The 23,446-nt window shown below is 38.2% G+C and overlaps 1 protein-coding gene across 2 annotated transcripts; it reads left to right on the top strand.

Annotated features, from left to right (window-relative positions):
* Positions 1–684: 684 nt before the first annotated feature.
* Positions 685–21,731, top strand: NEK3 (NIMA related kinase 3; the record flags this gene model as incomplete). 2 transcript variants are annotated; one of them, XM_084234619.1, is made up of 15 exons in its annotated part: positions 685–834; positions 2,765–2,858; positions 2,947–3,044; positions 4,740–4,823; positions 5,803–5,870; positions 5,961–6,047; positions 7,952–8,006; positions 12,004–12,204; positions 13,304–13,376; positions 15,369–15,418; positions 18,185–18,287; positions 18,822–18,965; positions 19,213–19,347; positions 21,035–21,161; positions 21,567–21,731. In XM_084234619.1, the coding sequence occupies 15 exons, from the start codon at positions 685–687 to the stop codon at positions 21,649–21,651; spliced, it is 1,554 nt and encodes a 517-aa protein (XP_084090745.1). In that variant the 3' UTR covers positions 21,652–21,731. The 2 variants fall into 2 exon arrangements, with proteins under 2 accessions (XP_084090745.1, XP_084090746.1); XM_084234620.1 differs by lacking the exon at positions 15,369–15,418 and having other exon boundaries at positions 13,304–13,367; positions 18,153–18,287.
* Positions 21,732–23,446: the final 1,715 nt, after the last annotated feature.

The raw sequence follows: 23,446 nt of genomic DNA, 5'->3' as shown, positions 1-23,446 counted from the left end.
ACATACTTCCTTCCCATTTTCTTCATTGGTACCATTCTTTTCCATCCCATCCGTTCGGCCTTTTCTACTCTCGGAGTCTTCTCTCTGGCTCTCTTGCCCATTCCCCATCCAGCTCAATCACAGGCAGATTTCTTTAATATGCAGATATGATTACATTGCTCTTTTGTGTAAATCTTTCGGAGATAGCCATCATTAACCTAAATCCAGCAACCTAAACTTGGCTTACAATGGCCTTCAGATAAGGCTCCGCTTTACCAGCCTGTTAAAATTCACTTTCAATTTCTTGAACTGAACACAAATCTCTTTTGCTTTTAAATATGTGAATCTTCCTGGGTCATTCTATTCCTTCTCTTTGCTGCACCAACTTCTGTTCATCTTATAGGCTTCAGCTTAAATATAATTTTCTAACTCCCTTGGATATTTCTACTATATGCTAGCAAGGTTCTTTTGGCAAGACTTGTAGAGATCTGAGATGCAGTCTACACTGGGTGTTGGTGAGGGCAGGGAGAATGAGATATTTGTTCAGCATTTGCTCAGTATCTACCTATTGGATGAATAAACGAATAAGTTGCTGATGTTCTGTTTTATGACGATTACAGCTACTTTGATTAATTCTGCCTTTTAAAAATTAATTTTCAAATATTTCTGTTTTTAATAGAGTTTGGGAGAGCCCGTGGTGACTTCATGAGTGGAGCTGGGCTGTGTGGATGCCCCAGCATGGATGACTACACAGTCCTGATAGTGATTGGGGAGGGCTCCTTCGGCAGAGCCCTATTGGTTCAGCAGGAGAGCAGTCGTCAGATGTTTGCCATGAAGGAGATCAGGCTTCCCAAGGTCACTCACTGCTAAGCTAATGCTCATGTGAAAGTGCACAGAGTGTGCAATGTGTATAAGAGAGTAAGCTCTTGAGCTTTAACAAAGAGTTGCTGCTTGGTGTAAAAGATGTAAGGGGCTTTTTCATTGCTTTACAAGGTCATGATCTATCTTATGTGGCTCTTAGGATATTGAAAAGGGAGAAAAATAATCAGTGTTTAGGTGGCAATTGTTGTTTGTTTTATCTCAATGAGAAAAATTTGTAATCGTCTCTAATTTCATATACCTAAGGATATAGGGGTCTCTATCAAAAGCAACTCAGGTGCAATGATAATGAAAAATCATTAAAAAATACAATGAAGAGCAAAGGCCTACCTAAAATACATCTAGTATTGGAGTATCATAAAACTATACTGTATTATTGTAAAGTTATCTGTATTTTTTTTAAACCAGACATTTATTGCGTGACTAATTGTTGAAATCCTTAAGATGAACAGGATGCTGCAACAGCTGCCCTCTTGGGTTTAGTTGTGTTCCTTCCTAGAATCCATGCCTGAATCTGTGGTATACAGTTTTTAGGTGTCTCATTAGAAAAGTGCTGGTAGTGTTTCGTGTCTGGGCTTCTCTCTCCTTTCTCCCGTCTCTCTCCTGCCCCTCTCCTGCCTCTGGGTCTCTTGGGGAGTATATATCAATACTGCTGCTATGACCCACAGAGGTAAACAACATAACTTATTACAATGTAACAAATATAGGTGCCCATATCAGGCAGCAATCCTAATGGCAGGAGGGCAGAAAAGCCTGAAAATCATTTACCCTACAATGGTGCTCCCTTTGTCATCTTGCTTCTGTGGCCAATACCAAAGAGCTAAAGTTTATCTATTTTAGAAGATGTGTATTTATGCATATTTTATTATTTTGTTAAGATAATATTGGTTTGCAACACTATATTCTTCAGAAATATAGTATCCCGTGGGATACCTTTCCAGAATATGCTACCACACCACACCCACTACCAAGACACCCATAGTCAATGTGCTGTCCCTCTACCTCTTCCGCTTCTGGAGCTTCAGTTTTACAGTCAGATTTCTAGGGTTTGTTTTATATTTATTTGGACTCACCCCCCCCTTTTTTTTTTGTTTCTCTACAGTCCATATATAAGTGAGACATTCTGATATTTGTCTTTCTCTTTCTGACTTATTTCACTTAGCATTATCCCCTCCTGTTCCATCCATGTTGTTGCAAATGGCAAGAGTTCATCTTTTATTATTATTGCGTATATCCATCACATCGTCTTAATCCATTCCTCTGTACTTGGGTACTTAGGTTGTTTCCATAACTTGGCTATTGTAAATGGTGCTGCAATGAATGTAGGAACGTGTACATCAATTTCTATTAGTGTTTTTGCATTCTTGGGGTAGATATCTAGGAGTAGAATTGCTGGATGATATGGTAGATCTATTTTTAATATTTTGAGAAACCTCCATGCTGTTTTCCATAGGAGACTGGAACAGTCCACATTCCCCCCAACAGTGTAAGAGGGTTCCCATTTCTCCACATCTTGCCAACACTTGTTTGTGGACATTTTGATATGGGCCATTCTCACTGGTGTGAGATGCTATCTCATTGTAGTTTTGATTTGCATTTCCCTGGTGAGAGGTGATGATGAGCACGTTTTCATGTCCTAATTGGTCATCTGAATGTCTTCTTTGGAGAAGTGTTTATTTAGCTCTTCAGCTCATTTTTTGATTGGATTCTTTGTTTTCTTTTTGTTGAGTTGTATGAGTTCATTGTAGATCTTTGACATTAGCCCCTTGTCAGATATATGATGTGTAGATATTTTCTCCCATTTGGTAGGTTGTCTTTTTGTTATAATGATCATTTTTTCACCGTGCAGAAGCTTTTTAGTTTGATCTCTCATTTGTTATATTTTCTTTTTAAAATCTTTTTCTAGTCTTCCACTGATATACAGAATTCCAGGAAGGAGGCGGTTCTTTTAGCCAAAATGAAACACCCCAATATTGTTGCCTTTAAAGAATCATTTGAAGGTAAATATGAATTCCCCCAAATAAGTGCATTTCTGAATTTGACTCATGACCTCTATAACTTTGCTAAAGAGCTTTACATTTGTTCTAGCTGAAGGGCATTTGTATATTGTGATGGAATATTGTGATGGAGGAGATCTGATGCAAAAGATTAAACATCAGAAAGGAAAGTTGTTTCCTGAAGATATGGTAAGAGACCAACTTAGTTTCCCTCAAGATTTATTTATTTACTTTTAAAAAGATTTATTTATTTATTTATTTATTTATACAAGAACCGGGGTACAGGCCAGATGCGCAGGAAGGTGAGAGAATTCACCAGAAACAGAGCGGGAAACAGAACAGGCAGACTGATGAAATTCATTGCAGAGGGGAGCAGTGGGCGAGACAGGAGAGGTCTGCCACGCCATGTGGGACCCTCGCCGGCAGGCTGGGATTGAACCAGTGCTGCAGAGGCTGCAGACAGCTTCACAGTGCAGCGCTCAACCGCCTGCGCCACCAGGGGAGGCCCTCCCACAGGATTTAGTAGTAGCTTTTCTTATGACATTTGTATAAGTTAAATTAAAAATGTTGGGGTTTATTATTTACTAATATGCTAGTCAGAAATGACTCATTGCTCTGTCAGTGCTACTGCTTGATATCATCAGGATGTTGCTACCTGAGATGTTTTTAGGAAGTAAAATAGATGAACTAAATGAAATATTAAGGAATAAAATGTTCATGTATAGAAGGAATTATTCATCATATTTTATCCTAGATATTAAAAATCTTGATATTTGTTGTATTGAAATGTTGGAAGGCAGATGGGTCTATTTTGTATTTAGCAATACATCTTTAGAAGAATGAAACTTGCTTTTCTGTTTCTTTAGAAAACCTAAGTTTACCATATTCCCTTACATTTAGGACTTACTGTCTTGTTAATGGAAGATTATGTGCTAAATATTATTGGAATGAGTTAACCAAGGAAAACATTTAAATAAGCCACTTGTATGAGGCTTGATTTGACTTAGGGTGTAAGATGTTGTGAAAATGTACTATATAAATATTTTTCATTTAGAAGTTTTGTTCTTAAAAATTTGGGTTCCATAGAAGGAGGTTAACCTTGGTTTCAACTTTGAATCTTTGTAGCAAAAAAAAAGTCTGTTTGACATTTAACCATAGGTTCTCTTGTTACCTGGAAATTCTGAGTACTATTAACTGGGGATTTATAAGCAGAAAATGTTGGCTTCAAAAGATTGTTAACAATATAGTGAAATGTTTTTATGTTAACATATGCTCACCACTATGCCACCAATGTCTTAAATGTTAACATATGAATACTCTGAAAAAGTAAATGAAGATTTGATATAATGTTTATCCTAAAAAAATGTTGTAGCATATTCATTTCTTTTTTTAAAAAAGATTTTGTTTATTTATGCATATAAGAACTGGAGTACAGGCCAGAGGTGCAGGGGGTGAGAGGATTCACCAGAGACAGAGTGGGGAGCAGAGCATGGGAATTGACTGAAATACACTGCTGAGGAGAACAGCAGGCGAGATAGGAGAGGTCTGCTGCGCCATGTGAGTTAGGATTGAACTCGTGCTACAGTGGCTACCAATAGCTTCATAGTGCTGCGGCTTATTTGATTGACTAAAAGAAAAATATAGTAGTTTTATTAAAAATAATTTGCTATTTGGATCATACATAAGAGCATATGTTGGATTCAAAGCTTTTTTGAGTTTCTCTGGGGAACACTGAACACTTAGTTGAACTATGTTATTTGTAGGAGTTCTGTACTGACATAAAAACCAGATAAACTAAGGTGTGTAGAGCCAATGCTTTAGAATTTTAAGTTGCCATGAATCAGTTATGGCATTCCTGAAGATTTGTGTGCTTTTTCCTTATAGGTACTTAATTGGTTTACTCAAATGTGTCTTGGAATAAATCACATTCACAAGAAACGTGTGTTACACAGAGATATCAAGTCCAAGGTAAGTGGAATACATTTTTAGGCCAAACAAAACAAAGCAATCTCTTTCAGTCTTTTTTTTTTTTTCTTTCTGTTATTGTATTTCTGTTTGGGACATTTTTATTTAGTTTAGAGATATTTATTGACATATTAATTTAATTAGGCAAATAAGGTACCTGAGAAAAAGGTCATTAAATCCCTTTAATAGTATATGCTAACATGTTCCAAGCTTTCTCAATGACCCCCTAACTCCCTGTTATCAGATGGATAATGGTTGAGACTTGGGGCTCACACAGGTTTCCAGTCTGGCCATCAGGGTCTGCTGATACAATCTGAAGATTGCTTGGTAGATTTCTTTTATTTTTTTAAAAAGATTTATTTATTTATGCATACAAGAACTGGGGTACAGTCCAGAGCTGTGGAGGGTGAGAGGATTCACCAGAGACAGAGTGGGGAACAGAACAGGTGTATCAACCGAAGTACACTGCTAAGGGGAGCAGCGGGCAAGTCAGGAGAGGTCTGCTGCACCATGTCGGTTGCTCCCTGGTCAGCAGGGGCTTGAACTCACGCTGCAGAGGCTGTGGACACCCTCATAGGCTGCGTCTTAACCTCTTTTTCTTTATTTTATATATTTTTTACATCATTTTTCATTTTTGCACAATGTATTCATTTTCATCTTGGTTATAGTCCCCATACAATTCCCACCACCCTTGTTTTTATCCTATTCCTTTTTCCCCTCTCTGTAGTGTCAACCTCTTGTGCCACCAGGGAGGGCCTGCTTGGTAGATTTCTAAGTAGTCATCCTGAATTCCCAAGCAGGCAGGGGAATGTGTAGCTGTCAAGAGGGTATCTTGTCTTTTTGTGTTCACCTTGAGACTTAGCTGTTAGCATTTCTAACCTTAATCTCCATCATCATTTGGCTTCAAAAGACAGCTTCTCTGGAGACCTCTGTGTTCTTTTTGAATGATGGAGACTTAATGTGAATTCTTTTTTTAATACAGAATGTCTTCCTCACCCAAAATGGAAAAATAAAACTGGGAGATTTTGGATCTGCTCGTCTTCTTTCCAGGTATGTGTCTGTTTGACAGCAGTAACAGTAATCCAAACATCTTTGTTCTGGAATGCCCTATATTCATTCTCTACCTTTTTATGGTTTTAGTCCCATGGCGTTTGCTTGTACATATGTGGGAACACCTTATTATGTGCCCCCAGAAATTTGGGAAAACTTGCCTTACAACAATAAAAGGTAAGTGATGTACTTATTTGGCCAGGGTGACTGTTTGGTAATTAACCTTGGTTTTTAAAAAATATATTTGGAAGCAGTGTAGAATCTAAATTCCTAGGCTTCTAGGTGGAGGTCATAGTTTTCTAATTGTTTTAATCAGAGCCAAGTAGAGCTACATGTAAAATATGGTGAAAGGCTAGTCATTTCCAGGAACAGTTAAATGAGTAATCAGAAATTGTATTGCTGGTTCTCAAACTTTTCTGCTCCTGCTTTTAAAATCCTAAAGCCCATGTTGTAGCCATACAGTTAAATCAGAGTGTCTGGGGCTGGGTAATCAGTATCAGGAATTATCAGGGTCACTGATAATTCAGTAATATTGTCAAGTGATTCCAATGTGCCTCAAAACTTGGGGACCACTGGATTATGTTATTGAGCTAATGTTTATAGGATTAGAAAATAAGCACTTGGCTGATAGATGGAAATTTTATGATTTAAAACATATTTTTTTTCCAAATATAAGTAATATGTACCTGTTGATGGAGTGGGTGGGAAGGGGAGGATTAAAAATGCAGAGATATACAAGAAAGGAAATGGCAATTACCCACTTAATCATAGAGACTAGTAACATTTTGTTATTTTTCCCATGTATTCACTTTCCCCCCTAAACCTAGTTTACATATTCTGCTTTTTTCACTTTATATCTTATTCACTTCATCACATACTTAAACTCTTCATAAATATTGTTAATGGTTGCATAATATTTCACCTATTCCACCAAAATATATTTAGCACTCCACTGATGTTGGCCTTATGATATGTCTCCAGTTTTCAGTAGCATAAACAGTTCTGTGATTAATACACCTTTTGTACATAAATGTGTCATTATTTTGTAACACATTCTTGGAGAGGATGCCTAGGGGCAGAAACAATCAAGGGTTCTTGTTACCTTCTGCCAAGATGCTTTCTGTAAAGGGTCTAATCCAGACTAAACAGGTTTCTTTAAGAGTAAATTGACCGAATTGGGGACGACTAGGGATATTTGAGTTTGGAGAAGATACTGGACAATACTACTGGATGATGTGTTCGGGGCTGAAGTGTTTGATGTCTGTTATCTTTTTATCAAGAGGTTCTTACAAATATACATGTGTATATACAGAGGTAAACAGCATGCAAACATAGCAAGTATGGGCATTTTCAACTTATCTGTAGGGTTCAAATTAAAAAAAAAAGTTGGGGGAAACAGTTGCCAAAACCATTAGTTAAAATAAAAAGTATATCCTGTCGCAAAAGTCTGGAGGGTGACAAGCAGGTGATGAGAATCATTGAGGAAACTGGAGATGCTTAGTATGAAGAAGGGTAGGTGTAGAAGGCAAACTGTAGAACTCTTAGGATTTTTGAAGAGCTCTTTGGTGGAAGAATGAGTAGTCTTGTCCTCTTTGTTTTGGAATGTAGTGCTAACACAGGGAGTGGAGAGTTCCAGGAACAGGTTTTGCTTTATGCTAAGGAAGAACACTATCTCTAAAAGCTATCCAGCAGAGGCACAGATTGTGCCTGAAGTGGAGAGGTCTCCACCAGGAGGTGTGATGATTTTTCCTCAGTGCTTGCTGCACTGGGTAACCTCCTCAGTCTTAACCACGATCCCCTGAGTTCATAGATGGTTCGTGTTACACCCAGACACTATTGAAGTGATAGCTGAATCTCCCTGGTTTGGAGGACTAGGGATTGGGGAGCAGGCAGTTTTATTGTAAACCTTTGTTAGTATGCCTCTAAGTGTTAGGCCAAAGTTACCATATATTTCAATAACTAGGAATTACTTGTGATCTCTATTATTAAAGATTAATTTTTTTTTGTATTAGAAAAGACATCTATTTTCATATGATAATTCATAACCCATTTGTCATTGCATTACTTCTTTATGGTTCCAGTGACATCTGGTCCTTGGGATGCATTCTGTATGAACTCTGTACCCTTAAGCATCCAGTAAGTATGGTGAGCAAAATGAAAGAGACCACTTCTCCTCATAGTTGGCTACATCCTAAATCATATGCTAAATTCTAATCATCAGTTTGCTTCCCTAGAATGAATTCATTATGAAAGTATTCATGTGTTTTTATGTTTATCATCTTTGCCTTAAGCCACTTTTGTAACATATACTAATAAGAAACTTCCATTATTTTGTTTTTGTAGTTCTATATTTGCCTTCCTTCCTTCCTTTTTCTCTCTCTCTCTGTCTTCGTTACCTTCTTTTTTTTTTGCTATCCTTAATTATTTTTATTTTTGTAAAATATATATGTATATATAGCATACATCTTTCCATTTTAATCGTTTTTAAGTATATAGTTCAGTGGTGTTAATTATTTTATCGCATTGTATAACCATCACCACTCTCTTATTTGCAAAACTTTTCCATCATCCTAAACAGAAACCCTGTGCCCATTGAACACTAATTTGCCACTTCCCTCACTCTGAGTCTCAGTAACCTCTAATCCACTTTCTTTCCCTGTGAATTTGCACATTCTACATATTTCATATATGTGGAATTATACAATAAATTTTCTTTTGTGTCTGACTTTTTTGACATAGCAAAACATTTTCAAGGTTAATCCATGTTATAATGTGTGTCAGGATTTCATCCCTTATTATGACTGAATAATATCCCATTTTATAGTTTATACCATGTCTTCTTTACCCACTCATCTGTTGATGAACATTTAGATTGTTTCCACCTTTTGGCTGTTGTGCATAATGACATTATAAACATGGTGAACAAGTATCTGTGAGAATTCCTGTTTTCAAGTCTTATACCTAAGATATGGTAATTTTATGTTTTGTTTTGTGAGAAACACCTCACTTTTTTAAACTTCTCTAATTTTTTTCTCAAATTTTATTCATTTGGCAATTGTTTATGTAACTGTAATTTGGAGTACAACTTTCCACCTCCCTGTGTGCACATACTTCTCTCACCCTCCACCAAAGCTCTGGTGCCAATGCCCTGTCCCATCGGTCCCCTGCCCCCTCCTCTCCACACCCTTCCCCTCTGGCAATCAATGTATTTTTCAGAGTCTAAGAATTATTTTGTTGTGTTGCCGGTTTTCCTTTGGTTATTTATATTCTGCAAATGAGTGAAACCATCCAGTCATAATCACCTCAGAATCCATCCATTTTGTCTTAAAAGGCACTGTTTCATCTTCTTAAATAGCTTAATAGTATTCCATTGAATGTGCATTCTACAGCTTCTTTACCCCAGTTGACTTGTCAGTGGGCATTTAGGTTGGTGCCATGATTTTATTGGGATAATGCTGCTATGAGTAGAGGAGAACATAAATCTTTTCACATTAGTGTTTTCATATTCTCTGGTAAATATCTAGCAGTGCCATTGCTGGATCATATTGGATTTTTTTTTTTAAGCAATCTTTACAGCATTTTTCTTAGAGGCTGCACCAAATGACATTCCCACCAGTGTTGCATGTTAAAACAGTGGATGAGTGTTCTTTTCTCTCTACATCCCCACCAACTTTTGTTGTCTCCAGTCTTTTGATATAAGCCATTCTCACAGGGGTGAGGTGACATCACATTGAAGAAGCCCAAGCTGTGTTTCAGAGTGGTTGCACCATTTTTATACTTAGCTTTTTGCTTGTCATGTGAGTTTCTCCTCTAACTGAAATATGAAAAAATAGACTTTGCCCTATTGTATTATATATTTTTCAAGATATTTTAAGAAATAATTTAACCAATAAGAGGTTAATGGTTAAATAACTTGCCCCGCTTGTTCACCATTGTTTATTACACAGAAATAACAGTCATAGCCCTGAATCCCTATTAGGTATTAGCTTTGCATAGAGGCAAATTCTGTTCTTTGAATGCAGTAAGTATTTTTACAAATGTGGTTGAGAGTATGTAAAGCTTGTGAGAATGATTGATTAGGGAAAATCCTTTGCCACCTCTAGGGAAAAATAACTCAACCTGAAAATATGCACTGTAAATAAGAACTCATCTTCCTTGACTGTAAATGACTTATAATACCAGCTGAATAATTTTGAGCAACTTGGGAAACTTAACAAAATGCTGATGTCTAGGTCCATGCCAAACTAATTGAATTAAAATATTTGAGGGTGTCCTGGGAATTCATGTTTTTGAAACATGTGATTGTACTATGCAGCCCAAATGGATACCATTGTATACAAATAAAATTATTTTTAAAATCCCAATATCTTACTTATGATTTTATCCTTTAGTTTCCTGATTTGATCTTTTTCATAAACTAATTTTAAACATGATCTTATTTGTCCTCTTGAGAATATTAAGAAGTATAGAGCCCTGAACATTTGCCACACGATCTTTGATCTGCTTGAAGGCAAAAGTAATTCTCAAATGTTTAGGATGTGCAGGAACTCAGTATAATGGTTAAAAAGTCTGAGGCAAAGCAATTTCAATCTTATTTTTCATTACCTGACTATTGCCTTTGTTGACTTTTCCTTTTTCATATCATCACTAATAGCTAATACACTAACACTAACAGGTAATATGCTTCCAAGGCAGAATGCCAACATGTTCTTACACAAGTAACACCAAGGCTGGCGTCTAATGTTAATTCCATTGTTTTCATTGAACAATGAAAATGTTTTGGGCTTTCCTGGTGGCAAAGGGGTTAAAGGCACAGCACTATCAAGTTATTGCCTGCCACTGCAGCATGACTTCGATCCCCATCGGCCAGGGAGCTAACCCACATGGCACAGCAGAACTCTCCTGTCTTGCCAGCTGCTCCCCTCAGCAGTGTATTTCAGTAGATCTGCCTGGTGTGCTCCCTGCTGTCTCTAGTGAATCCTCTCACCCCCCCACCCCACCTCTGGCTTATACCCCAGTTCTTGTATGCATAAATAAAGAAATCTTTTAAAAAACAATGAACATGTTTTAATGTTATTCTGGTATGTCATTTTATATCCCACTCTATAACTTGTCAAATTTTAATAGCTTTAATAGTCATCAAATACTTCGATGACATGATAGTAAAAAGCAGAAGTTTAATATTGGGAAGATCTCAAGTGCATTGCTGGGCAACAGGCCTGGAGATTTCTTGGAGGAGTGAAGAAATGAAAGTTATACTTTAGAGCCTTTTAATATTATTTGACTTCTTAAAGCCAGATGTATGTGTTACTTTGATTTTTAAAATATATTAAAATGTGTATCTGCAAAACCAGCCTGTGACTAATAAAGTACCCAAAGCACTGATGGTAGATCAGACTCTCTAGATGCAGAAGTTTTTCACTAGTGATGATTACCTTGCCCCCCGCCCTTATGAAATTTTAGAAAAATATCTGAAGGATACTTCCAGGAAGGAAAATGAGCAGGCAGAAGATATATTTATAAAATTAAAATATTCATATGACTTTATTTTAGCCAGTATTATTTACACATTCGTTCTTCATATTTGCTTTTTTATATAAATTTTTTTTATTTTTATATTTCCCCATACAATTGCGACCCCCTTATTTTGACCCCAATCCCTCCCCTCCCCACCACCCACCCCCCATAGAGTGTGTCTGGTTCATAGTTGTTTGTTGATTTTGATTTTTACTTTCTTATAGTTATTCTTTTTCCTGGTCCCTTATTTAAGTTTTCTAGATTCCTGCTATGAGTGAGACCATCCGGTATTTTTCTTTTTCTTTCTGGCTTATTTCGCTGAGCATGATCCCTTCCAGCGCCATCCATGTTGCTACAAATTGCATGTGTTTATCTTTTTTGAATGCTGAGTAATAATCCATGGTGTATATGTAACACATCTTCTTGATCCAGTCATCTATTTTTGGGCATTTGGGTTGTTTCCAAAGCTTAGCTATTGTAAACAGTGCTGCTATAAATATAGGGGTGCAGGTGCTCTTTGGAATTGATGTTTCTGTGTCCTTTGGGTAAATACCTAGGAGTGGAATTGCTGGATCATATGGAAGCTCTATGTTTAACAATAAATTTTACTTTTTAGTTTCAGGCAAATAGTTGGAAAAGTCTTATCCTCAAAATCTGTCAGGGGTCCATGCGCCCGCTGCCTTCTCATTATTCCTACGAGCTTCAGTATCTGATCAAGCAGATGTTTAAAAAGAATCCTTCCCAGCGCCCTTCGGCTACAACTCTTCTCTCCAGAGGCACGTTAGCTCGGCTTATCCAAAAGTGCTTATCCCCTGAGGTATGATGTTTGGGTTGAACAGTTTTCAAGTAATAGTTAAATGGTTTGATAGCTTTTTTTTTTTTTAAGCAGAATTTTTTTTTTTTTTTAAGATTTATTTATTTATTTATACTAGCACTGGGTACAGTCAGAAGCGTGGGAGGGTGAGAGAATTCACCAGAGCCAGAGCAGGGAACAGAACAGGCAGACTGACGAAATACACTGCTGAGGGGAGCAGCAGGCGCAGCAGGAGAGGTCTGCGCGCCATGTGGGACCCTCGCCAGAGGCTGGGGATCGAACCGGTGCTGCAGAAGCTGTGGGCAGCTTTGCAGCCCAGCGCTCAACCGCTGTGCCACCAGGGGAGGGCTGGTTTGTTGTCTTTTATTTATTTATTTTTTTTTTATTTTTATTTTTTTTTTTTAATTTATAGAGGCATGTTTTTATTTATTTATTTATTTGTTTGTTTGTTTTGTTTATACATGCACTGGGTACAGTCAGAAGCGCGGGAGGGTGAGAGAATTTTCACCAGAGCCAGAGCGGGGAGCAGAGCAGGCAGAAGGACCGAAGTACACTGCTGAGGGGAGCAGTGGGCGGCAGGAGAGGTCTGCACGCCATGTGGGACCCTCCTCCGGTGGCCGGGGAGCAGCTGGGGATCGAACCGCTGCGCCGCAGAGGTCGCCGGCAGCTTCGCAACCCAGCGCTCAACCGCTGCGCCACCGGGGAGGCCCTGGTTTGTTGTCTTTTAAATACAATCACATATTATGCATGCTTGTAAAAATTCAAATAATGAAAAGTATATTTTATAAAAGTTAAAACTTTCTTTTCCTCCTCTTCTTCTTTGTACAGTGCTGTTCCCCAAGTATAATCACAGGTGGAGCTTGCATAGCCTTCCAGATCTTTTCTAGACACATATAAAAGTCTGTCTAAACGACACAGATTTATTTATTTATTTATTTATTTATTTATTTATTTTTCACATGAATATTTTTTAAAATGGCATTTTTACTTTACGACTTTAAATATCATTGTGGGGAAGAATGTTGATCATTAAACAACATTATGGCAGTGTCTAAGGAAAAGTGCATTTCATGTCTTTAAATTCTCTACTTAATATTTTCAGATCATCACAGAATATGGAGAGCAGATATTAGAAGAAACAAAAAAATCTAAGCATAGTACACCAAGTAAGAAGGGTAAGAATTGGGGGGAGCTTCTTTGGTTAATTACTTTACAATGTGGTATAACAGAAAAAGGAAAAATATTTTTCAAATTATTAGGGATGATTTTCAGAGACACTCCTCAAATTAAAATTTTCATTTTCTTACTTCATATGTAATTGTATTCTGAGTCGTATACATTTAGTTTGCCAGGAATAAAAAAATCCTCATTTGGAGATTTTAGTGACATAAAGGTTGTTATCTGTATCATTGTCAATACCATATTTATTCTGGTTTGTCATGGATTAGGGAGAAGACACCTGTGGACTGGCTTAGGAATCTGACCATGAAAATACAATGTTATTCTTATAGGAAATTATATTCTCATGTTTCTGAAGAAACATCTTGTAAACAAATGTTTAAAAACAGTCTTCAAAAGTTGGGAATTGTCCACATAATAACTACACACAATTTTCATACATTTATAATCTATCCTGAGCACATTTCAAAAGTAACTTATTGTCTCTGTGGAGGTTGTCACTTCTTAGTTGTTTGTTTTTTTTTTTTTAACTATTTTTGTTCTTTTCATTTGTCACCAGATCTTCCTTTTGAAGAGATCGGAAAAAGATAGTAGATGTAACCAGAATAAGAGAAAAGAGCTAAGAACCATAGATCATCCACTATTGGGATGTGTTGCTAAGCTGCCCTTAGTTGGTGCTTACTGTCTTTTTTTTTTTAAGATTATTTATTTATTTTTTCTTTATTTACACAAGCACTGGGTACAGTCAGAAGCGCGGGAGGGTGAGAGAATTCACCAGAGCCAGAGCGGGGAGCAGAGCAGGCAGAAGGACCGAAGTACACTGCTGAGGGGAGCAGCGGGCGGCAGGAGAGGTCCGTGCGCCACGTGGGACCCTCCTCCGGTGGCCGGGGAGCAGCCGGGGATCGAACCAGCTCTCCAGAGGCCGCGGGCAGCTTCGCAACCCAGCGCTCAACCGCCGCGCCACCGGGGAGGCCCTGCTTACTGTCTTAGTGCTATATACTACAAAGGAGACATTTAGAAACTTGTACTGTCTTCTTAAAGTTAAATTCTAATGTTCTTTTTGTAAGAATATAAATGCTTCTAATGATGTATAAACCCATTTGTCTTATAATTCAAATTTTTTCCCATATCTTAAGCAATAACCAGTTCCATTTGTTTTAGCATTAATTTAACTGTAGGTACTATTCTGTAGCTTTGGTTGCTATCCCAGAGTAGTAGGAAATTCATTTTAGAATGCTGAGCAACAGCAATCAAAACCTTCTAAGAGAAATTTGAAGATAGTCTAGAAAAATGTAGTTTTACAATTTCTACAAAGAGAGGAGTGAACTGGAGAAGCGCCGTCATCTTCACAGTGTGTCTGCACACAACGAGGCCAGAGCAAGGACAGCTATGAAAGGGCAGACATCTTGCCTCATTTGCTCTCTGTTGAGTCCCAGTGTCTTCATCCTCGATGTCCCGTAGCAGTTTTTTAAATGTGGAATGAATAAGGATGGCAGAAGGCAGGACTCTGCCAGAGGAGAATCAGGCAGGAGCCATCCTGACCAAAGGAGCAGAGTTCCCCTCTGACTGTTGGCCAGTTTTCCCTGCTGACTTGGGAGGGAATAAACAGCTCACTTATAAGGGATACCTCTTCCACCTGCTGCGACTGGCAGGAAAAGCAGTGCTCCTGACTCTTGGAGCTCACTTGTGCAGAAGGTGATGCTGACCTTCAAATATGCAGGGTAGCTTTCCTCCAAGTACATCAGTGAATAGAGGTGTATTAACTTTGAGATGTTAATATTAGGAATAAAATAGCAGAAATTGTGTCTTTGAGTAGCTGAGGTGTATTTTGAGGCAACTAAAGCTTGATACTACTATTCAGGCTAATGCTTTGGTTCTTTGACTTTAAAAACTTCATTTGTCTCTCAAGCTTTTTGTATATCACATTAGGAGCTTAGAAAAGTGGGCCTTTACATGCATTATCTTTTACCTTCCCTTTTCCTTTGAAGCAGACCCCAGCAGAATCAGCATAGTTTTGGAAAATGAAGGCAGCAGAATGGTAAGTGCTTTAAAATTATATTCATGTAGTGGCCACCTCCCAGGTGCCTGGTACCATTAGGTGCTGTGAGATATTTGGAAGACTGACCAGGTCCCACCATTTCGCTAGTTTTCCTTCTTTGACTGTGTCATAATTGGCGCTGCTGTTGTCCTCCGCTGCTAGCTGAGCTGCTTTAGATCACCATTTATTTTGTTTGCTTTTTCATTTTTAATTATTGATGACAGATGGTTTCAACACAGATCTGAGAGACCTGTGCCCTGCAGTCATGAAAATCTTGTTTTAGCCTGGCTTTTTTATAAAATTGTTCTATATGCTTAACAAAATTTACCATCCTTAAGCATCGAATTGAATCATGCATGGTTTTGTGTAACCAGCTCCACAAGCAGTAACTGGAACCACTAAACTGACTCCACATTCCTCTCTCACCCAACCTCTGATGTCTCTCTTCTGCCTTCTCTCTCTATGAATTTGCCTATTCTAGGTATATCATATAATTAGAATCATACAATATTTGTTCTTTTGTGATTAACTTCTTTCACATGCCATAATATTTTCAAGGTTCATCCATGTTACAGATTTCTTGTTTCTGTCTAAATCATATTTAAATAGCTATTTTGATCTTAACATTTTTCTGTTTAAAAACATTCAGTAACTCCGTATTATCCCATGAATCAAGTCAACATTTTTCAGCCTGGCATTCAAAGTCCCATTCACCTTGCTTCGCCTGGTGTGCTGGGAGCTCTCTCACACTAAAGCAGCAAGAGAATCAGGACTAGGAGCAGCCAACCCACTTCCCAGCGTTGTCACACCCACCTCAGTAAATCATGCCTTATTGATTTTTTTCTTCAATATTTTTTTAAGATTTATTTTTATTTATATAAGAGCTACGGTATAGGTCAGAGGCATGGGAGGGTGAGAGGATTCACCAGAGACAGAGCAGGGAGCAGAACAGGAGGACGGACTGAAAGCACTGCTGAGGGGAGCAGTGGGCGAGTGAGGAGAGGTCTGCCGCGCCATGTGGGTATCTCCCTGGCCAGCTGAGAATCGAACCCGCACTGCAGATTCTGTCCAGCATCACAACGCTGTTCTCAATCCGCTGCGCCATGCCACCAGGGAGGCACTCTTCGGTATTTTAATCGTTTTAACTCAAAGATGGAGTCCTGGTGAGATGTACTAACAATATATTCTATTTATGGGGAGTACTAATAATTAAACTTTTATATTTTAGAATGAACTTCAGGTTGTGAGTAGCAACTCCCTACCGTTATGTTGCCACAAGTGGAATATCTCCTGCCTGTGTACTTTGCTTTCTTCGCATGCTTATGTCTATTTTTTCCCAACTCTCTTGAGGCATAATTCACGTCTAATAAAATGTACCCATTTTTAGTGTACAGTTTGTTGAATTTTGGTAATTTCATACAGCCATATAACTACTGCCACAATCAAGATGTAGAATTTCCAGTCTCCTAAAAGTTTCCTCGTGGCCTGTGCAGGCGATCCTGACTCTGGTCCCAGGCAGCCACCACTGTAATTGTTATACCACCTGTAGTGGACACATCAATGTGTTTATGTAGAATGAAGAGGGTAATGTATAAACAGAATGGAGAAAGAATCAAAAAGCAAGTCAGGGCCTCCCTGGTGGTGCAGCGGTTGAGCACTGGGCTGCGAAGCTGCCCACAGTCTCTGCAGCGCCAGTTTAATCCTGGCCCCTGGTGAGGGTCCCACATGGTGTGCAGACCTCTCCTTCCGTGCCCACTGCTCCCCTCAGCAGTGTACTTCATTAGTCTGCCTGTTCTGCTCCCTGCTCTGGCTCTGGTGAATTCTCTCACCCTCCTGCGCTTCTGACTGTACCCAGTGCTTGTATAAATAAATAAATAAATAATAATTTAAAAAAAGCAAGTCAGGTAACAGAAGAGTTGAGGTAGGAAGAGAGTCCTGGCCAGGCCAGCAAAGTTCCAGGGTTTGGAGGCAGAGCCTGGGTCCTGAGCTGGGAGGTGTCAGAGCTGCTGTCTCAGAGCAGTGACTCTCAGTGGGGGAGATGCTGAGGGGTTTTAATGATCTACTCAACATCACTATCCCTCCAAGATTCTGTTGCCTTTGTTTGTGGGAGGATTCTTTGAAATTATGGTCCCTAAATGTAAAGGGAGAGAAATTTGAGAACCGCCAGTAGAAATTAGACAGCAGGTGCCAGCCACAGCCCACTCTTCGTTCATTCAACAGATTGAGAACCTTTATGCTGGAGACTGTCTAGGAGCTTGTGTAATATATTCCTTCTCAAAATAGATGCAGAGTTAGTAAAGAACAGTGTGTTGCTACACTTCATGAAATCGAATTTAGATAATTTGGAAAATTACTGAATTAAGTGGAAATATTTTAATCATAAATAGCAACTTTATAAAATATCTCATTTTGATATTTCTAGCATGAAAATCCCAGGATTTCAAACTATGTTGAAATTTTTCATTATTTATTTTCTCTCTATAGAGCTCAAATATCTCTGTTATTTTTGTATAGCCTCTTCATAACTGCAGTGTTTATATTTGTGAATGTTTATATGAATATTAATATACATATGTATATTATTGTTTTAAATATGCACATACATATCCATGACTGCTAATCTATACGTATGTATACATTTTTGTAGTTACTAATGTCTTTTAATCATTCTATTTAAAATGAAGTTAACTGCCTTTACACTCTTTTTTTTACCTTTTTTTTGTAATCATTCCAGCATTTTTAATCTGTATTTCAAATCTTTTAAAGCAAGAGGAAGAACAAGGTAGAAAGTGTAGCCACAGTGATTTAGAAAGCATTAATAAGAATTTGGCTGAAAGCGCATTGAAGAGAATAAACAGAGAAAAGAAAGGTGAGTTGTTCAAATTCTAATCATTGTATTAGGGGGTTGGGGAAGATGGGAGAGGTGTCAATTTCTACCTTACTAAGTCTTAGGTGTCATAAGTAGGTGGACAAGCAGATTTTGTTTGCTTGTCTAATAATTTATTGACTGTTACAGAAATACATTGTTTACTCATAAAAAAGAGAGAATAGTACTTATTAGTAAGTGCCTTTAGGAAAAAAATAGTGATTTTGGTGCTCTGCACCATAAAAGGCATGGCCTACAAAGTGTATGTGAGTCCTCTTGGTGTTTCATTCTTGTTATGGTGGTATAATATGTAAGTAAATACATAGTATTTTTAAAAAAATCCCTCCAATTGTTAGTTTTACCTTCATTTGTATTTTTTCCATTTCCTTTGCTACTTAGACTTGAAGGAACATTATTGTTAGATCTGAATTTGAAAAAGAATAGAAATACTTCCATATTATTCTCAGAATGTGTGTAGTTATAGATGAACAAACAAGAGAATATGTTCAACAATCCTATTTTACATTTTAAAACCAGATAAGAAATCAGTCCATTCAAGGAAAGCCAGCTCACCAAGTCCTCTCAGACGACAATGGGGAAAAAATGTATCCCATACAGCTCTTTCAGCTTTGGAAAATGCACCCATACTTAGCTCCAGTTTAACAGCAGGGGACGACAAAGGTTAGTAGTCGTATTGAACACTATCATTTTATTCTAGAACATTTTCTACTAGTGTCTCATGGACTAGAGATTTCTTTAAATGTCATTCCTTGAAGGATTTTTGGAATCCCACACCAGAACAGTCCTTGTGCAAGAGAGTGAGATATTTTAGTAGAAGGTAAAATAGAATTAACTTTGCCTGAAATGATTTGGATATTTGCTGAAAATCTTTTTTAATTAGCACTAATTTTTATCTTTTCACAACTAGGTGGTTCTGTGATAAAATACGGTGAAAATAACACCCGTAAGCAGTGGCTCAGAGAGACTCCTGAAACCTTGTTGAACATCCTTAAGAATGCTGATCTCAGCTTGGCATTTGAAACATACACAATATATAGACCAGGTGATTTGTGTCTATTACTTAACCATGGACACCCTTTGACTTTTAAGAAATTGAGATAAAATATACATAACATATAATTTATCAGTTTAGCCATTTTTAGGTTATAGTTTAGAATCATTAAGTACATTCGTATCTTTTTGCAGCCTTCTGTCCCATCTTCTAAACCAGAAACTCTATCCCCATGAAATAAATCTCCCTACTCTCCATCCCAGAAGTCCTGTAATTTTCAAGTTATAAAATCATTTGTAACATTACATTTTTAGATTTTCTTGAATCTTTTCTAGCCAATCATGTTAAATTAGTAACTTCCATCTGTTCATTTCTTTGTGTGCTTTAATAATCACATGACTGTTTTCTTTGAGAGGCTGTCTATTTTCACCATGCTGTATGCCATTGCTTTAGTGAATTTATAGTCCAGACTTCATCATAGTAAACTTTGAGGGACTTTAACATTCCTTTTGCTATATTGAATGGAAGTCAAAATAGATGAACAATTAAGATTTGATTTTTTTTTAATTTCTGTGGACATTCTCACTTCTGTAAAATTGTACAAAATGACTTTTATGATACTCTTTTTAAAAAAGATTTATTTATTGATGCATACAAAAACTGGGGTGTAGGCCAGAGGTGCGGGGGTGGGTGAGCAGATTCACCAGAGACAGAGTGGGGGGCAGAACAGGCAGATCTACTGAAATACACTGCTGAGGGGAGCAGTAGGCAAGACAGGAGAGGTCTGCTGCACCGTGTGGGAAGCTCCTTGGCTGGCCAGGCATTGAACTCGTGCCACAGAGGCTGCTGATAGCTTGATAACACTGTGTTTTTAACCCCTCCGACACCAAGGAGGCCCCCTATGATACTCTTCTTAAGTATTTAGAACAAACAACTACATTAAGATAAGAGTGTGTACAATTTTGATAATTCAGTTACTAAAGCCACTTTGCTAGACTAAGATTTGAAGTCAAATATACCAAGTAGGGCATGTAAAGGTATGGCAAATCTTGCCTGTGTGTGTTTTTTTTTTAAAGATTTATTTAGTTTTGCAAGAACCGGGGTACAGGCCAGATGTGTGGGAGGGTGAGAGGATTCACCAGAGACAGAGCAGGGAACAGAACACATAGACTGACCGAAAGGCACTGCTGAGGGGAGCAGCGGACGAAACAGGAGAGGTCTGCCGCGCCATATGGGACCCTCGCTGGCTGGCCCGGATCAAACCGCGCTGCAGAGGCTGCGGACAGCTTCATAACACTGCGCTCAACTGCCTGCACCACCAGGGAGGCCCCCCACCTCCCTTGCATGAATATGCTTTTTGAAAAAATTTCCTAACCATAGTCCCTTCCACTGGGAAAACGTGGGGAAGGAGGAAGCTCAAAGGAAATTAATAGTAATCCAACTATCAAAAAAATAACTTAATGCTTTAATATAGATTCTTATGTTTAAGAGTTTTGATAATACTTTTCTGTATTCTTTTGAAGAAAGGGCTATCTTAAAATTTAATATGCACACTGATGCTTACTGGGCCTGTATTATGCAGGAACTCATGTTAGGTATCGTGGAGGAGGTCCTTCACAAGAAATCTAGAACATGACCATTGTCCTCAGTTCATCAGCATACTTTTGAAGGATTTTAGTTCACGGAATAAGTGAATACTGTTTAAAATGACATAATTTCTGTTAATATTTCTCTGAAGGCTCAGAAGGCTTCTTGAAAGGCCCTTTGTCTGAAGACACAGAAGCATCAGACAGTGTTGACGGAGGTCATGAGTCTGTCATTTTGGATCCAGAGAGACTCGAACCTAGATTGGATGAGGAGGACACGTATGTTGTGATATACCTAGAAAATTTTAGTTGTGTGTGTGATTTAAATACTTTAGTGATGTCAAGTTTAGTAGAAACTGGTTATATTACTTTATATCATAAATGAGTATTTATGTCTTGATCTTTCATGTGGAATGGTTAATGTGCTAAAGTATTATTGCAGAATTCCTGATAAGCCCTATATTTAAAATCATTCATCTTGGATTTATTATTTTTTTAAAATACTAGATCACACATTGAAAGAGTTATAGAAACAGTGAATGATGTGATCTTTTGGAAGAGCTAACAGATTTTTTTTCTATTGAATTGTCTTTTTTAAATTGTAAATATTATGGCTAGAACCCATCAGTATTGGGGCTTACTATCCTAATATGAATGCTAACTATCCAAATTGTTTTTTCTCAGGGACTTTGAGGAAGAAGATGACAACTCAGATTGGGTGTCAGAACTAAAAGAGCGAACTGGCTGGCAAGAAGTGTCTGATGGATAATGCCCACAGAAATGTTCCTTAGTCACACTGCAAAAAATGAGGAATTAATATTTGGATAGTAATCAGCCCAAGGGATGTGTATTTTCTTTTGGGAACAGAATGAAGAGGGGGAATCTTTGCATATTTAAAATTGTTCCTGATTATCATGAGGCTGAAAAATCTAGAGTTCCTGTGAGTTTTTGACCTCAAAAGAAGGTATGGGTTAGTGGGTATGAGTTGTGGGTTTTGCAGTCAGATAGAAAAACTGGATGCTACCACTTACTGTTTGTGTGATTGTGGGAAATTACTTAATCTCTTTGAGCCCAAGTCTCTTCAACTATAAAATGAGGACAATAATATCTGCCTCACAAGGATGCTAATCATAAACCATTAGAGCAGCGCATAATACTGTCATTTGTGTTATGATTTGTGTTGATTACTATGACTCCTTTAACATTTCCTAAAGGTTTGAAGATCTAAATATACTTAATTACAACATAATGATGTGTACAGATTTTTAAAAAGACCCATTTCTGGGTAATCAGTGATCAGTGGTCTTCACTAGCTACCAGCTGTTCTTAAATACAACCCCTCACAGGATGCATAAAAGAACCCAGGTTGGATTATCGGCCATGGCGAGGGTGCTGATCTTGTCAGAAACTGGCAGAAGGAAATAAGCCCCAGGGTCAATGTACGAAGTGTCAGAAATTAGAGTGTTGTGGAACTAATGGGGGTAGAGGGATCCTAACAATTATGGATCACCATGACACATGTAATTCAATATTATGATACTTTAGTGAGGTGAGAATAGTTTGCTAAAGAAGAAACAGGCTTCTACTAGGGGATCCCAAGTGTGGAACAGTACAAGCCTACCCCTGTTTAGGGAATAATACTCCTGTGAAGAATAGAGGACATAGTTGTGAAAATACAGTAGAATCATAACTAAGAATCTGTTGAAATATGAAATATTTAAATTTTTTAAAGTATTTTAAATTTTTTAAATCTTAAGATATAATTGCAGCAGAGACTCTCACCCTCCCCGCTTAGTCATCCTTTGTCTTCTGTAGTCACTGAGAGTCTCTTTATCTTTTCTGAGTTTTCAGGACCTTGACAGTTTTGAAGAGTACTGCTTAGGTGTTTTGTAGAATGTCCCTCATTTTGAGTTTGTCTGATGTTTTCTCATGATGAGACTGAGCTTAAGGGTTTTGAAGAAGGATGCCACAGAGAAGCACCTTCCCGTCACTTCCGATCAGGGTGTATGCAATCTCATCATGATTTATTACTGCTGTTGTTAACCTTGTTCGCTATGTTAAAGCAGTGCCTTGCCAGGTTCTGATTATCCAGTCCCTTGCTCTGTTCACTCCAAGTGTCAGTGAGTTCAACCTACTTCCTAGTGGGGGGTATAATTCAATGCCAAGTAACCTGTTGCTTCAGTTCTAGCTTTGGCCATTGGGGGTGGTTTTGGGTTGGTTTCTTTGTCCCACTGACATCCTTCTATCTGTGGGCACCTCCTTACCGTCTGGTACAAGAAAATGGTTCGGGCCTATTTAAACATCTGAATACCTCAATATCTGGACTGTGAGGGGCCTCCCTCATGGGAGTTAGGTGTTAAATCTCAGCACTATCCCTGCTACGGCCTGAGTTCGATCCTGGTCAGGGAGCTAACCCACATATGGCACAGCTGACCTCTCCTGTGTCCCCCGCTGCTCCTCTTAGCAGTGTATTTCAGTAAATCTGCCTATTTTACTCCTCACACTCTGGTGAATTCTCTCACCTCTTCCACCCCCCCCACCCTCCACTTCTGGCCTACACCCCA

Source organism: Talpa europaea (assembly GCF_964194135.1).
Source record: "Talpa europaea genome assembly, chromosome: 6".
Lineage (NCBI taxonomy): Eukaryota > Metazoa > Chordata > Mammalia > Eulipotyphla > Talpidae > Talpa > Talpa europaea.
This window is presented reverse-complemented; position numbering and strand designations above follow the sequence as displayed.